The following is a 16,605-nucleotide window of genomic DNA, read 5'->3' as shown; positions in this document are numbered from 1 at the left end:
ATGGGTCGATATCTCCCATCTTCGTACCGGATCTTGTTTTGGTAAACATAGTGGGATTTGTGTACATTGAAAAGAATCGGATGCCTTTTTCGGAATTTATGAGCACATTGGTTATTCAATTAATTATTTTTATCCCTTTAGGGGAGAGGTTCCAAAAGATTTGGCCAATATCTCCCATCTCCACACTAGATCATGTGTTGATAGAAATATTGTGGTGTTCCGAGTTAGGAAAGAGTCGAATGCTTATTTCGCATTTTGTGAACTTTATGGCCTCTCAAAATTTAAACCCGTTGTGGGGAAGATACTAGAAGAGTAGCCCGATATCTCCCATCTTCACATCAGATCTTAGAAAAGAGTCGGAGGCCTATTTCGCAATTTATCTGGGCTATGGTTATTCAGTGTCGATCAATTACGGGGGCGGTACCAGAAGTTGTTCTACGTTCCCAAATTTCCCAGCAGAGGCAGCGGGATTAGCGAATGAGCGTGATGAGCTCCGACGTACCAACCCTACTGATCCCAGAGTCAGTGAACTGACAGTGGAAGTCAACCGGTTGGTACAGGAGCATAAGCGGAAAAAGTGACTAGACCATCTGAAGTGTTGCAACATTGGAACCGATTTGAGTAAACAGTGAGTAACGGTAAAGTCACTCTCGAACCCTGGAAAAAAGGATGATAGGACAGCAGTCACATTTAACGACGTAACTGTGACTGATCCGAAGAGGTGCGCCGGCTGTTTTAACCGCCAATTTGTCGAGCACCCCGAGAGTGATAGGGCGAGGCGAAGAGCTCTTCCCGCCGTATAAGAGCTCTTCCCGCCGAGGATGTACCTCCACAGTTTACGATGGGTGATGTTGCGAATGTCATCCGAAACGCTAAGTCATCTAAAGCGTTGGGCCCGGACGGAATATCAATGGTAATGTTGAAGCAACTGGATACGCCGGGAGTTGAGTAGTCCTTAACTTGTCGTTAGCCACCCACATAGTTCCCGAAGCCTGGAAAATGGGCAGGGTGGTCCCGCTACTGAAGCCTGGCAAGGATGCCAGCAAAGGCGAATCATACAGGCCAATTTCGCTTTTTTCGCCAGTAGCAAAGACTCTCGAGGCCTTACTCCTCCCCAGTATCAGAGAAAGCTATTCAGTTGCTAACCATCAACACGGTTTCCGTCCACTACATAGCACTACAACAGCATTGCACGCCATATCCACACATATCAGTCGACGACTCAACCAGAACAGGCCGTGCCACAGAACAGTAGTGGTGGCTCTCGACCTATCAAAGGCCTTTGATACGGTCAACCATGCCACGCTGTTCGAGGACGTTGAGAACACTACCCTCCGGCCAAGTTTGAAACGTTGGATAGTCAACTATATGTGTGGACGCCAGTCGTACGTAGAATTCCGGAATAAGAAGTCCAAGCCTCGTAGAGTGAAACAGGGAGTTCCCCAAGGTGTGGTGATATCTCCGGAACTGTTTAACCTCTACCTTTCCGGAATCCCGCGCCCTCCAGACGGCTTCGAGATCGTAACTTATGCGGATGATTGTACGATCATGGCGTCGGGTCCTGTAGTTGATGACATATGTGTCAGGGTGAATAACTATCTCGCGGAGCTTGCCGCCTTCTTCCACGCGAGGAATATGAAAATATCCGCCACTAAATCGACGGCCACACTATTTACCATATGGACTGCGGAGATGAGAACACAGCTGAATGTGCAGGTCGAGGGGCATATAATTCCGACCACCAACTACCCCAAAATCCTTGGAGTCACATTCGATAGCATGTTTAAGTCTTCCGCGCAAGCCACAGCTATTTGCGATAAAATGAAAAGTAGGAACAAGGTCCTCAAGGCGCTAGCCGGCAGCACTTGGGGTGCGGATAAGGAAACCTTGTTGACCTCTTATAAAGCGATAGGTCGGTCTGTGGTTAGCTATGCGGCTCCAGTGTGGTCGGCGAATACAAGTGCAACGCAGTGGAAATGTATTCAGACCTGCCAGAATGCCGCCCTGAGAACTGCAACAGGGTGCCTCCTCATGACGCCTGTGGACCACTTACATGAGGAGACGAAGGTTCTTTCCTTACGTCAGCATAATCATATGCTTTCGTTGCAGTACCTGCTAGGGTGTTATCGCGGGAGTCACCCTAACCACCATATGGTGGATAGAACTCCCACACACAGGCGTGTCAGGAAGGACCTGCACGATCTAGAGAGAGAGGTCCAGCGATACAAGAGAGAGCCTCTAGATCATGAAGCCTATCAAGCGGGTCTGAATAGCATTCATACTGATGCAGTCACAGAGGTAGTTAATAATTACAGTATGAATGCCATACTCGGAGTCCACCCCCCATCCATTGCAGCTGAAGAACGTCAGTTGCCTAGACAGACCAGGTAGGTTTGGCGCAATTACGTTCAGGATGGTGTAGTCGTCTCAATTCGTATTGGGCACTAATTAATGAAAATGTGCGTGACGCCTGCCCGGCGTGTGATACAGGCCCACACAATACGCTGCACCTCTTTAATTGCAAAGCCAAACCAACCCATCTCACTCCAGAAGATCTCTGGCTACAGCCCATTAAAGTAGCCGTATTTCTAACCCTGGAGCTGGAACCAGATTAGCAGAACGCAAACACATTCATGTACTACTGCTACAACAACAACAACCAGCTCAGGACCCTTTCGTATCCAAAATCCATTGCTTTCAATAGAAAGACTATTCAGAAATGTTCTAACCTTGAACCACTCACTCACTTCCTCCTGGAATTAACTGTAATGAGATGTTACCCGTAAAGTTCATGCGAACAAGAGACATGAAACCAATGACCCATTTTTTTATCCAATATTTGGGGGCAAATCCATTAGTTTTTCCCAAAACTTCCTTCGGTATATCTCTCAATAATTATAACATTTGTTGTGTGTAAATGTTTTTTTTTTTTTTTTTCTAAATTCTTTTTCTGTTATTTTCGCATTTTTATTTGTTTTTCCTCTTTGTTGCTATTGTGCTATAATTTATTCTGTGATGTCATTATTTTTCTTCTGCTATCCCACACTCAAGTTGAGGGAGGTCGGTCCAATGCTGCTGCTGCTGCCATTAGTGCTGCTGATGGTGGTGGTGCTGTGGTGGTTGTATAGTTTAGCCACCAGCAAACAGGCTTTTGACCCTTTGCAAACTATGTATGTGTTGGTTGAATGTGTGCGTGTGTGCAAATGACACGCAAAGAGAAATCGCATAAAAAATATGCATAATATATATATATTTAAAAAAAAAACTAGAAACAATCTATAAATATGTAAAGAATTGTTGATAAGTCGTCAGTGAGTTATACAGTCACGTGTCAAAAAGAATAAATACCCGAATGAATAACTTTCACAATGGAAATGAAATACTCACTGAACCGACATGGATCGAAAATCCAACAGGCTACAGATGTGAGTTAGATGGGAGGAAGTGACAATATGGGAGACTTTAGAAATTAACACAATAAGGAAAATGAAATCTACGTCAGCTCATTAGAATTTCTCTCTTCAAATTCCAAAATTTGTAGTAAATCGCAGTGCAGTGGAGTTGCAAAGGAAAGGACAAATTTTATGCTGGAATACATAAAAATAAAGAGGAGATTGCAGTCATATCGGGCCATGTTTCTACTTGTTTTGTCCTCCAGAGTCCTGTCAAGGAGTGATTAAATTGATACCGATTGTTCCTTGTTGTGACAACTATACATGAGTAGTTTGATTTCTGCTTATCCGGTTCTAAGTCTAGGTCTAAAGATTCGGCTACTTTCGTAGGCTGTAACCGAAGATCTTCTGGAATGAGAAGTTTAGGTTTGGCAGGTCAATTAAAGGGATGCAGTGTATTGGGCGGGCAGGCGTTTCGCATATCTTCATCAATTCGTGTCCAATACGAATTGAGATGACTGTATTCTTCTAAACGTAGTTATACGAAAAACTACCCTGGTTTGTCTGGGCAGCCGACGTTCTTCACCTGCAATGGTTGGGGGATTGACTCCTAGGAAAACATTTACATTACATTCAGTGGAATCTGTGACTACATCAGTGTGGATGCTACTTTTAGATGCTCTCTCTCTTATAGCGTTGGAGCATCCTCTCTAGATCGTGTAGGTTATTCCTGACACGCCCGGGTAGTGGAGTTTCATCCACCATATGATGGTTTGGATGACCCCACGATAGCACCCAAACAGAGACAGCAACGAAAGCATATGGTTATGCTGACGTACGGGAAGGATTTTTGCCTGCTCATGTAGTTCTTAGAACAGCATTCTGGCAGATCTGAATATTTTTCTACACTGGGGCCCTATAGCTAAACACAGGCCTTCGCCTCCTCATGTAGTTCTTAGGGCAGCATTCTGGCAGATCTGGATATGCCACAGACCACCACAAATTCTGCCGGCTAGTGCCCAGAGGATATTGTTCCAACTTTTCAATTTATCGCTAAACATTTTGTCGAATATGACCCCTAGGATTTTGGTCTAGTTTTTGGTCTGAGTAACATCTCCCTCGACATTCACATTCATCTGTATTCTGATCTCCGCATACCATGTGCTTAGTGGTGGATATTTTCATATTTCTCACGAGGAAGAGGCGCCAAGCTCGATCAACGACCAGATCCGACGCCATGATCGTCCAATAATACGCGTAAGTTTGGATCGCAATACCGTTTGGGTTCGAGGAATTCCGAAAAGGTAGATGTTAAACAGATACGGGGATATAACCCGATCTTGGGACACTCCCAGGTTCACTCTTCGGCATTTGGTCTTCTTGTTCCGGAATTATACGTACGATTTGCGTTCACACCTCCTCAGTGAGAGTACTCTTCGTACTACACTCTTCGCCTTGTCAACCTTAAGGGATACTCGACAAAATGGTGATTAGAATGGCCAGCACACCTGTTCGGATCAGTCACCTTTACGTTTTTAAAAGTGATTCATGTCCTACCATCCTTTTAGCCAGGGCTTGAGAGCGATTTAACCTTACTCATATCGGTTCCAATGTTGCAACGCTCATATGGTCTAGCTACTTGGAATGACGGAGATTATCACGCTCATTTTGTTAGTCCCGCTGCCTCTGCTGAGAAATTTGATCACATCAGTGCATCCTAATTTCTTAAAAAAATTGACAGTCTGACTGATTGAACGCCCCAAGCCACCCTTTTCCTTATATGCTCCTCTAACAACGGAAATCATCACGCTCATTTGCTAGTCCCGCTGCCTCGGCTGGGGGAATTTCGTCTTATTACGGACATTCAACCAGCTGCAGCTTTGATGATGTCTCGGAAATCCTTTCTACTAGCTGAACATCTAAAGGGCAGTTCTCTGAAGCGAAGATTGGTGAACTCTCTGAATTCCGGCCAGAGAGCTTTCTCATTGTTCGTTCTCGACATCGTCAATGTTTGAGTTCTTTGCGGAAAATGCATCTTCTGCTGAAACAGAGTGCTCGCGTATCTACTTGTTGAGTAATGCATAGGTGACAGATTATCGACAAGAGGAAAATTCAGCAACACTCAGATTTTCCCGTAAGTCTATTTCGGAGATCAATGGAGATCAGTTTTTAACGCTTAACTTAGGCTTATGAATGCAGTCCGTTTTTTTTTTAAATCTTCAGTTTTATACTCTGATCACGATATGCGTTTTAAGGGCATGTAATGTTCTGAAGAATTTAATGGACGGACGGCTTTGAGCCCCGGCCAAAGGTCTGGATGAAAGGCACATATCTCTCACGCATAATAAACATTTTTTTTGGCATAACTCCGGTTTAGTATAAACTTTTCAATTTTATATTTTTCCGCAATCAGGGTAAAAGATATCTACATCTGAATATTTGTAAAAAAAAGTCAGAGTTTTTTAAACTGATTATTGAAGATTAGCTGTCCAATGAACTGTGCCAAACAAAGACTCTTATCAAAAATATACCTAGGTACATATACACATTTGTAAATCTAAAGCGATTTATTGAAAACCCCATTGGTACTATTGTTCTCTCGGTTAACCAATGAAAGATAAGTTAAAAAGTCAGAATCAATATGAAATTCGACTAAATTTTTGCGAGGATTTGGACTGTGAATCCAAAGTGACAAATTAATGCTGATTTGGTTTTAAATTGGGTCTGAAACTTTGAAAATAGCAAAAATTACCGGTTCATGAAAGCTATACCAAAACGATATATTTCAATGTAAATACCAAATATTCTAGGTATAATAAAAATGCCTTCCAATATTTTAAACGCCTTATCTTTAAAATTGGGTGAAAAGTGATTGCAATAGACGGACATATAGACAGACGGGCATGGCCAAGCCGAGCCAATCAGCTGATTTTTTCGCAAATAAAATAAACAACCTTTTTGTTCTTTGCACTGACAGTAGGTGGGGGTTAAGACTCCGTTTTTTTCTTTAACACGAAAAAAAGCTTCAAGATACAATTAAAAGTTTTTTTCTAGCCACTCATACAATAACCACAACATTTACATGCACAAAAACATATGTTTTTAGACATGTGTGTTGTCTATATATTTTTTTTAACTTTATAAGTATGTATTAATTTTTGACGATGGGTCATCAATCCCTTGTTTGAAAAAAGAATAACATCTCCGGCGCTGAACGTCCAACGTTGGTAATGTGTGCTTAACGTCAAACGTCATTAAAGATTTGACATTATTTTTGCAATTATGACACCATAAATTATTTTCTCTCTCTCTCTCTCACGTATTTTATGTTTAATAATTAAATTATTTATATTTCGCATATTTCTTTTCTTTATTTCTTTCATCGGCGGCGAATGTCATGAAGCGAATATCGACAATAAAACGCACAACCAACCGCACACAGCGAACGAAACAAAATCATCTCATACACACAGCTGCAAAAATGAAATGAAACACAAGGAAAACAACAACAGCGATTACTATCGATTTTTAGAACAAACACACTTGCACACACACCGTGTATAATACCACTGCCGTCGTTGCAAATTTTTGTTTTTTTTTTTGCCATAAAAATTATTACTTTCCGGGTTTGTTTTATGTTTTTCTCATAGGTTTTTTGTTAACTACGTTTCTCAGCGTACAATATATTGTAATTTGTTTATTTTTTCAAAATATTTAACCGATAAAATTTCGTACAACTTCTAAGCACCATACAACGACGAACGAACGAATTGCAATTTTTCTTCTTTCATTTTTTACTCGGCTTTTTCTTTTGTTTCTTTGATTTAATGCAATTTCTCTTTTCGCCAATTCCTTATTTTTTCATTGTGCATGGCATTCTTTTTTTTTTTTTTTTTTTTTTTTTTTGCATCCGCCCAATAAGAATTATTGCTCTCACTCGTTTTGGTTCTCTCTCTATCTCCCTCTCTCGGAAGAAGTGTCTGGTAGGCTCTCTCAGATTTTGTTTTTTAGTATATTTTCGTTACTCTTTTTCGCTGTTGGCTGTTTCTACTTTGTTCCTTCTTGTTATTTACATTTGCACAAAAATTTTTAATTTTATTCTATTGGACTTATCTATGTGAGTTGCAAACCCGAAAAATGCATATTTCCCTATTTTTGTTAATACACCGGGTTTGCAACAAAATGGCTACCAGCCAGACTTTCTAATATTTCGTTACTGAAATTTATTATTTTTTGGTAGATTTGCCACTTCCAAAAACACCTTTCGCAATAACATCAGCTTGCTTTTCTTCCTTTTCTCTTTTCTTTTGACTTTTTTTTGCACTGCTTACTTCATTCACTTTTTTCCTTTGTCATTTCAATTTTTCAATTTTCATGTACTTATATGTTTTCATGTTAACAGGAAAAATACTAAATTATTTTATTCTCTCCACATTTGTTCACTTTAAATTCTATTTTATTAATTTCACAAAATGAAGACACATTTAAAACAGACAATTTAATTTCTTTTCACAACGCCTTGTGAGTTGTGTGTGGTGATGTTGGTGGCCACAACACCTTTATCGATTTTACTCTGACAGGCTCCGATTTATTTTCCCGACGTACTTTTTCCGGTGTTCCTTGCAAAATTTTTTTCATTACATTTTTTGCAGAGCAAATTTTTCTTTACAAATCATTCGTTTTCCATATAACTTTTTACATATATGAAATTTATTATATGGAATTATATTATACCATAGATACCTTTGAAAATAACTTTTATGCAGTATTAATAAATTATTTTTCTATTATTAAAATTAACTCAACTCGACCAGAGAGTTTTTCTTTCCAAAATCACACAGAGTTCAGAGTCGCAGCAAATTATAACTAAATGCGGAAAAAAAACGAAGAGTGTTATTAATTTATCGTGATTAGCAGAGGACGGGATAACAATATATCGTGATTAGTATATATTGCCATATTGGCTTCGGATTACAATTTGATGAAGACAGTTTTTGTATATATGAATTGTTATCACAATAAAATAATATGAACCAGATTGTGAGTAAAAATGTTAAAACAAAATTTCCATTTAACAAATATTTTTATTAGCCAAATGGTAGGCAATACCCATGGTAGAAAAATACAGGTAGATGCATCAACGCTTGGGAGCATTGATATGTCAAAAATTTTTAAATTTCTTTTCAAATATAAGTAGATTTTTATATGTTTTCTTATACGACACAAATCGTGGGTTGTAAAGATATGCATTTTTCAACAATTTTTACAAATTTAAATAGTTTTTCATTCAACATTTTTAATTCCAAAATTGGTTTGACAGTTCATTGTCCCAGCAGCTGCGTCGATGCGTCTACCTATATTCTTCTACCATGGCAATACCTTGGCACAATTGCAAAAGGTGGAACAAAGCTACTTCCCATGGTAAAATTAAGAAGGTAAAGTCATTTCAAATAAGTATTCCCATCTCTGCACTTTCTGTAATTTCCTTGTCAAATTTCGTTGAAAAAAAAAAACAGATTTCTGCGTATACTATAGATGTATAAATATAAACTTTGACAATGAGATGTCAAATGACTTATTTTCAAAACAATTGACTTTACCTTCTAAATACATTTTTTTCTTTTGGCGTTCTTATTCTGTCAAAACATATACACTATATGTGTGTATTGTTTTGAATATAAACAAATAATTTTGAATTATTTCAAATTCAGTTGCAATAGAAATGTAAGATAACCCCAACATTTCATTCATGTTTTGTTGTTTTCCCCATTATGAGAATTTTGTTAAAAAAATATAAAATAAACAAAACAATTGTAGCATATTAAAAATTCTATATGAATTTTTCATAGTTTCTTAAAGCTCTAAGGAAGCTTTCTTAATGACCCATTACCATTTTTAGTCGCGCAAGTTGTATTTTCTATTTATGGACCGGATTTCTTTTATTTGCCAGAGTATCAAAAATTCTGAATGAATATGAAAATATGGTTTATTAACAGGAAGAAAATAAAATCAAATCTTAAAATAGTTTTAAAACTTTGTATATGAAATGTCAAAAATATTTGCATGAAATTTAAAAATATATTGTTGTAATTCAAAATAAAACATTAAGTCATGTGAGCTTTCATGTACAGAAAATATTTTAAAAATGATATTTTCTGTCATTAACTACCATTGGTGTGTACCGTACATTATCTTTTCGGTGTTTTTCTTCTACCAAAGACCAACAATCGATTTGCCGAAAGTCGATCTACATATCCCTTCAACTGGGACACGTACATCTATAAAAAAGAAGTAAATTTTATATATTTTTCATTTTATTCGCCTTAAATTGTTAATTCTAATTGCTAATTTCTTAATATTGCATTTGTGAAGTGCAGTTAAACGCGCGATAAACTGATTTTTGGCATTACTAACCAATAAAACAAGCTTAAATTCTTAAGAAAAATCGTTTGACCAACTATTTCTGATTGACGAAAATTTTGTTGTTTTTTCCCTCAACTTCTCATCTTATTGCAATAATTAACTGGTTATTACTACTGTGTGTCGTCACTGATTCCGCTCCACCACCATCACTGACGGGCAAATGATTCCCGATCGCAGTCAGACCATTTCGTATATTTATGTATTTTAAATGGTTTGACTTTCGAGGAGCGAACGCGGAGTTAACGAAGCAAGATTAACATATTTTTCGAGTCGATCAGCCAAGTGGCTGTGCGTGTAAACAACAGTACCATCATGCAGTTGCTGCTTTCGGCCATATGTATGGCACTGACCAGTGCCGTTATTGGGAATGCCTGGTACCAGAAGAAGCAATTCTATCCGGCGGTGGTGTACATCACCAAATCGAATGCATCAATGGCGGTAAGTGCACAAATTCTCAAGAGTCTTAAGATGATGACAAGTGGATGGTAGGCGGCAGTAGTGGGTGGCAGAGGGCGCCCATTCTACGTTCTGTGTGTTCACGGAGTATAGAATGTCTGTGTGTGTGATATGACCTCATTGCTTTAAAATATTGTATTTGTCCGATGTTATTTTTCAGGTGATTTACATTCAATTCTTTGCCATTGTCTTTATGTTTGGTAAATTGTTGCGAAAGGTAAGTGCTAATTGGAGCTTAAACTACAGAGACAGGGGAATACCAGAGTAATCAAATGCAATTTGTTACAGATCTTCTTGGGTACATTGCGAGCTGCTGAATTTGAACATCTATTGGAACGTTTCTGGTATGCCCTGACGGAAACATGTTTGGCATTTACCGTATTTCGAGATGATTTCAATCCAAGATTTGTGGCCCTGTTTACGGTGTTATTGTTTCTCAAATCATTCCATTGGTTGGCCGAAGAACGTGTAGATTTTGTAAGTATTTCAGGTGGGAATATTTAGTTTATTTGAAAGGTGTTTTTTTTTATTACTACACTACTTGAGTCAAGTGTTATCAGGAGATATTTATTTACTTGTTGTAGTTGTTGTTGTATCATTGGCAACTTTGAACTACGACAGCTGATAAAAAGAAACGAACAAGTTGATGTGTTCTTTCATTTGCATACCTATGATGTGTACTTGTTTATTTACAGTCGAATAATAATAACAACAACAACAAAATAGACTAAAACCCCATTAAATCTTGAAACGACACCTGTCGCCACAATTTCATAACTAATCAGAAATATTGTGCTTTTAACGATAGATAATGTAATGGGATTAGGGGGTCACCCTGCAGATATAAAGATAATCTTAATGCCAAAAACGGTAATAATGAAACAATTGTAGTTATTGGATTTAATCCGATAAATGTTGGTAAAACCGAAAGTGGAATAATCACAACAAGATCGAGATCCAAAGGAAATCTCAATACCAAGATCTGTAGGATTTACTATCGGCAAACACTATTCGAAACTATCGACAACGTCGAATTGTTTATCCGCATGATAAAACCTATAATCCTTACGGATATCGCCAATGTGACCATATCTGAAGCGCATGACTTAATGAGTCATTTGATTCTGCCTATCACGAGAAGGATTTAAAGAACGTCAATCAACCACTACTTACCCAAAAAAAAACCTCGATCACGTTCGATAGATATTTAAGTCGCCAGGATAGACCACAGTTGTCTTCAAAAAATGCAGTAGTACTCCAGTACTCCATGGAGGAAACGTTAATAGCTTTTCACAGGAGAATATTATAATCAGATGACCACCAAATTTCGATACACATTTTTTAGATAAATTATAGAAATTCTCCTTGTATGATGTACACAAATGTAGCCTCATATACAAAACAGATCTTTAAAATACTTAAATTAATGCTTTATTAATTTCCCTCCTCTTCTTTTCAGATGGAACGTTCTCCCGTACTTGGGTGGCTATTCCATATACGTGTGGCCAGTTTATTAATGGTATTGGGCACATTGGACTATATGCTGCTGATGCATGCCTACAATTCGGCATTGGCCCGCGGTCCCAGCGTACAGCTAGTATTTGGTTTTGAATATGCCATTTTATTGACCGTGGTGGCGAGCACAGCTATAAAATATGTTCTACATGCAGCTGAAATGCGTACGGACACACCATGGGAAAATAAGGCAGTTTTTCTACTCTACACTGAACTTTTTATTGGTTTCATCAAAGTCATTCTGTACGTTTTGTTTGTCGTTATAATGGCGAAATTCTATGCCCTACCCATGTTCGTATTCCGACCAATGTTCTTTACCATACGTAACTTTAAGAAGGCTTTGAGTGATGTGATAATGTCTCGACGCGCCATACGTAATATGAATACTCTTTATCCGGATGCCACACCCGAAGAGTTGAGATTATCCGATAATATTTGCATTATTTGTCGTGAAGATATGGTTAATCATTCGAAGAAGTTACCATGTGGTCATATATTCCATACAACGTGTTTGAGGTCATGGTTCCAACGCCAGCAGACATGTCCCACGTGTCGTTTGAACATCTTAAGGGCACCGGCCACAAATTCTACAGCTTTGCCAAGGCAAGAGGATAATAATGCGGCAGCTGGCAATGCTAATGCTGTGCCAGTTGTAGCAGGAGTAGCACCGGCTGCCGTTGTTGCCCCGGTCATACCAGGTGCTGCTGCGATTGTTAATGCAGCTAATGTACCAATTGTACCCAATTTGGTGGCAAATGCTCCAGACAACGCCACGCCAATACCACCCACTCTTACACCCAATCCCTTCGAACAACTGGTTGCAAATGGTAAGTTTTTTTGGGCCTTGCTTCGGAAGTAATATTTATAAAATTTTGTTTTTATTTTCCAGCTGGCCTAACAGCCAATACGGTACCCAATTTGGCAGGCTCTGGTGCAAATGGTTTACCAAACTTTGCCGGCTTACCTATGATGCCGCCACCATTTATGATGCCACCACCATTCCCCTTTGTGGCACCATATGCTGTACCACCACCACCAATGCCACCAGATCTAACCACATTCACAGATGAAGAGCTCAGAGCTATGGAAGGAAACGAAAGGAAAAATGTTGAGGAGCGTATAAAGGTATGTGATACTGATATAGAAAGTATATCCTCACCCGGAGATGTGGGTATTCTACATCCAAAATCACCCCTTTTTAGAATTGACTTATGAGGAGAAGAAGGAGGAGTTGAATCGGATTGTGCTTCTATATCAAGATTTAAAAAGTCAGCTAATCTAATAGGCCGTATCCAGGGGCCATAAACAGCCAAGCTTGATTGGCTTCTTTATCTAAAGGCTTTCTCTCTCTTATATCGTTGGACCTCCCTCTGTAGATCGTGTAGATCCCTTCTGCATGAGATTATGCTGACGTACGGAGGGAATTTTCATTTTTAATGTACATGAGGTAACATGACGAGGCGACCCTATGCAATATTCAGCCTGGTATTTTGAAAAGTCTGTATACTTTTCCAATGCGTAGCATTATTATTTGCAGAGCACACTGGAGTCGCATATATAACAACAGTTCGACTTATTACTTTATAAGAGGTCAACAAGATTTCCTTGTACGCATCCGAAGATGTAAGAATACTAGCCCTGTTTAGAAGGGGTTTTGAGAAAATATTCTCAAAAAGCGACAGAGCTCACAGTTTCACTTCAGATGGCTACAGATTGCTAAAGCAACGGTTCATATATTCTGGCGATCTTCTGATGGAGATATTTATAGGGAAATAGTCTCATTAAAGTTGAATGACATTGCTCTAACAGAATCTTCCACAGCTCTGTTAGCCATTGAAAGTCCCTACTAACTTGAAGTTGTTGTCTATTTTAGCTCTTGATTAATTTTTCTTTTCGTTCATCCATCTTCTCTATAATTTTAGAATTTTTCTTGTACCATCACGTAAATCATGGAAATAATATATTTTTTTGTCTTTACAGCTTTTACGCAATATACAATTAATGCTTGATGCAGCTAATGTCCTTATGCAGAACTATCAAATAGTTGCTCCACGTAGTGTCCCAATAAGTACACCCGCAGCAGCAGCAGCAACATCTACATCCGCCACATCAACAACTAGCAAACCGGATGATATAGCAAATCCAACAACATCCAAAGTGACTACAACAGAAAGTAAAACCGATGAACTACCATCAACATCATCGGCGGCAGCAGCAGCAGTCGCAGCAGCTGCGGCAACATTAGCGGCAGCATCACAAAAAGAAATGCCAATAAAAGCTGAAGAAAGCAAAGAAATTCCAGTTGCCAAACACAATCAAGTAACCATAGAAGATTTGGGTGGTGAGGAAGATGATCATATAGATGGGCCAGAAAAGGCCACAATAGCATCAACTTCGAAGGAAGTGGACAGTACAGCCGAACAGATAAATGAGTTGAGAAAACGACGCTTAAAATTCCTGGAGGAACGCAACAAAACGTCTACAGAATAAAAGAATGTTAAGGCTCAATTTTTATAAATGATGATCTATAATAGTAAAACTTAACTCTTATATTTTGAAGGTGGACTGAAATCGTTTTTTTTTTTTATAAAACTCTAAAGAATTAAAACAAACAACAAAAAACAAACAAAACATAGTAGTTTTTCCTTTGGTTTTAAAACTATCATTTTTAGCTGCAATTAATACCCCTCCAAAACACTTTTCTACTCCACATAACTGTTTATCCTTGTTGAAATTGAGTTTAAGGACTTGTAACTACTAATATTTGTTATTACTATTTTATGTTCTTATTTTAATACAGTACTCAATGCTTTAAAAAAAATGTCCCCCTCCCCATAACAACCATTGAAACATTATCCTTCTGTTTCTATGTTGTTTTCTCTATTCCTTCGATGCGAGCAAGTGTAAAAAATAATTTTCTTTATAAACAAAATAATACTTGATATATATAAAAACATATAAAGAAAATTATTAATATAACGATATATAATTTAAAAACATAAAAATATGTATGTAGCTATAACATATATTGTGTATAAAAAAGAAACCAATTAGAAGACAAAATTATGAATTGCAAAATTTAAAACAAACAAAACAAAAAAAAGAGAAAAACGAAAATAAAAAACTTTAAGATTACAAACAAAAAATGGGAAGATTTAAATTTATGATTACAAAAGAAAAAACAAAAACATTAATGTACATGTATTAAAAATAATTTATAATTATATTTAGAATTTAAAATAAAACAAATCAACAACAAAACACACACAAAATTATTATAAATGGAATAAAAGTTGTGTTTTTATATCAAATGTTGTTTTGGGCAACCAGGAAAGTGTTTTATGACCCGGTTTGCTACTATAAAAGGGAGCCATCGAAAACGTGGACAAAAGTCAAACTAAATTGCAGCGATTTCAAGATAAATTTTCTAATTAACTAAAATAGGAAAGCAAAAGGTGCCAAATTCTTGCATTCGATATCGAAGAAAATTATATCGCGATTAATTCCTGTTGACTCATTTTACACTGATAAAAATAAAAAAAAATTGTTAAGAACAACTGGGGCTTAACTGTAACTTTCGACACCTAGTTGTTTATATGGAAATCTTAAGTTTAATGAAATTGAAATAATTTGGCGCAAGTTCATAAGTTTTTCCAGCAACAAATTGCCAAAATCCCAGCTAGAAGTGCTTGGCACAAAGATATACCTGACGTAGTCCCAAAAGCGACAAAGCCATTATCATGCAATGGAGTTTTTAGATATTTCCGATCGTAAAAACAATTTTAAGATGCCATTTGGTTAGAATTTATTTATTCAATTTATTCCCTAATACTGAATCCAGGTTAGGTGCTTCACTCGGAGACCATCGGTCTATTGTGCTTATCCCGGGAATTAAAGGTGATGGGAAAGATATAAATCGATTAGGAAAGAAGGAATAGAAAAAGATCTAGTAAGGTGCAGTTTTTCTAGGCCATGACATTTTTTTAGCAAAACTATGGATGTTTATGGGATCGATGTCTGAGAAGAATGTTATCGAAGAGCCTATATCTCATGCTCGACAGTGTGGTATATCTGCATACTAGATGCTGAATATCTCCCTTGTCTTCACATAGTCTAGAGTAGTCAGAACTGCTGTTATTCTATCTTGAGGTCAAATATCTGATACTGCAGTAGACAGTCAATGTGCCCAACGCGAATCTAGATCAGGCGTACAAATTGATAGAAGGCTCAGGTTCTCATTCTTGAAATTGCCGGCCAAATGTCCCTTAATTCATTGCAGCCGGTTCCCAAGTGCCAGCTTAACCGACGAGAGCCTTTCTGATGTAGCTGGCATAGTACTTTATAAGTGGTTTGACAGTCTAATCGACTGGGAACCACAACGAACTAATTCGTCAATTTTTACCCAATATATTACTAGGACACAAAAGAGCCGGATGATTTACAAAATAATAGACAGTTTATGTTTATGCTTCATAGTTTATGTTTACAGTTTGGTAATACTTAAGCTAATCAAGTCCTGCCCCGTTTAATCTGTGTTTATTTTCAATGCAATGTGCCTACACGGCACTGCAATACTAGGGACATTAAGGTTGCCGAACAGCTAATAAGAAGGGAAAACTCGGAAAAATTTTTAAAGAAGACAACTGAACAATTTAATGTATTTTATCTTCAAAAGTGGATGTGGGGCATGATATGCCTGTGTCAACCCGCTTAAGGCACCTTCTACATGGTCCATTTTCAATACCAAAGGTTCTACACACCTAAAATATATCTGAGCAAAATTATAGTAGGTTTATATAACGTAAATATATAACATGTA

At 37.7% G+C, this 16,605-nt stretch overlaps 2 protein-coding genes across 7 annotated transcripts in view; one reads left to right on the top strand and one right to left on the bottom strand.

Moving 5' to 3' along the window:
• LOC101893926 (probable ubiquitin carboxyl-terminal hydrolase FAF) overlaps positions 1-8,267 on the bottom strand; it is a 55,979-nt gene extending 47,712 nt beyond the window's left edge. For 2 of the 5 annotated variants that reach the window (XM_059123357.1, XM_059123356.1), the window contains exon 1: positions 6,948-7,637. The gene's annotated coding sequence lies outside the window, so the exon portion shown is untranslated. Of the gene's footprint in view, positions 1-6,947; positions 7,638-7,723; positions 8,056-8,135 lie in introns of those variants that run through there. The other 3 variants (XM_011294216.3, XM_011294218.3, XM_011294217.3) reach the window with 3 other exon arrangements.
• Positions 8,268-9,568: 1,301 nt separating this feature from the next.
• On the top strand, positions 9,569-14,417 carry LOC101892673 (E3 ubiquitin-protein ligase HRD1). 2 transcript variants are annotated; one of them, XM_005183479.4, is made up of 7 exons: positions 9,569-9,683; positions 9,993-10,253; positions 10,432-10,488; positions 10,560-10,748; positions 11,731-12,613; positions 12,676-12,911; positions 13,767-14,417. In XM_005183479.4, exons 2-7 carry the CDS (start codon positions 10,128-10,130, stop codon positions 14,274-14,276), a joined length of 2,001 nt encoding a protein of 666 aa, XP_005183536.1. In that variant the 5' UTR covers positions 9,569-9,683; positions 9,993-10,127; the 3' UTR covers positions 14,277-14,417. The 2 variants fall into 2 exon arrangements, with proteins under 2 accessions (XP_005183536.1, XP_005183535.1); XM_005183478.4 differs by lacking the exon at positions 9,569-9,683 and having other exon boundaries at positions 9,690-10,253.
• The last annotated feature ends 2,188 nt before the right edge of the window (positions 14,418-16,605 follow it).

This window comes from Musca domestica, unplaced genomic scaffold (genome assembly GCF_030504385.1).
Source record: "Musca domestica strain aabys unplaced genomic scaffold, Musca_domestica.polishedcontigs.V.1.1 24, whole genome shotgun sequence".
NCBI classification, from domain to species: domain Eukaryota; kingdom Metazoa; phylum Arthropoda; class Insecta; order Diptera; family Muscidae; genus Musca; species Musca domestica.
The sequence above is the reverse complement of the archived record's forward strand: the minus strand, read 5'-3'. Positions and strand labels throughout refer to the sequence as shown.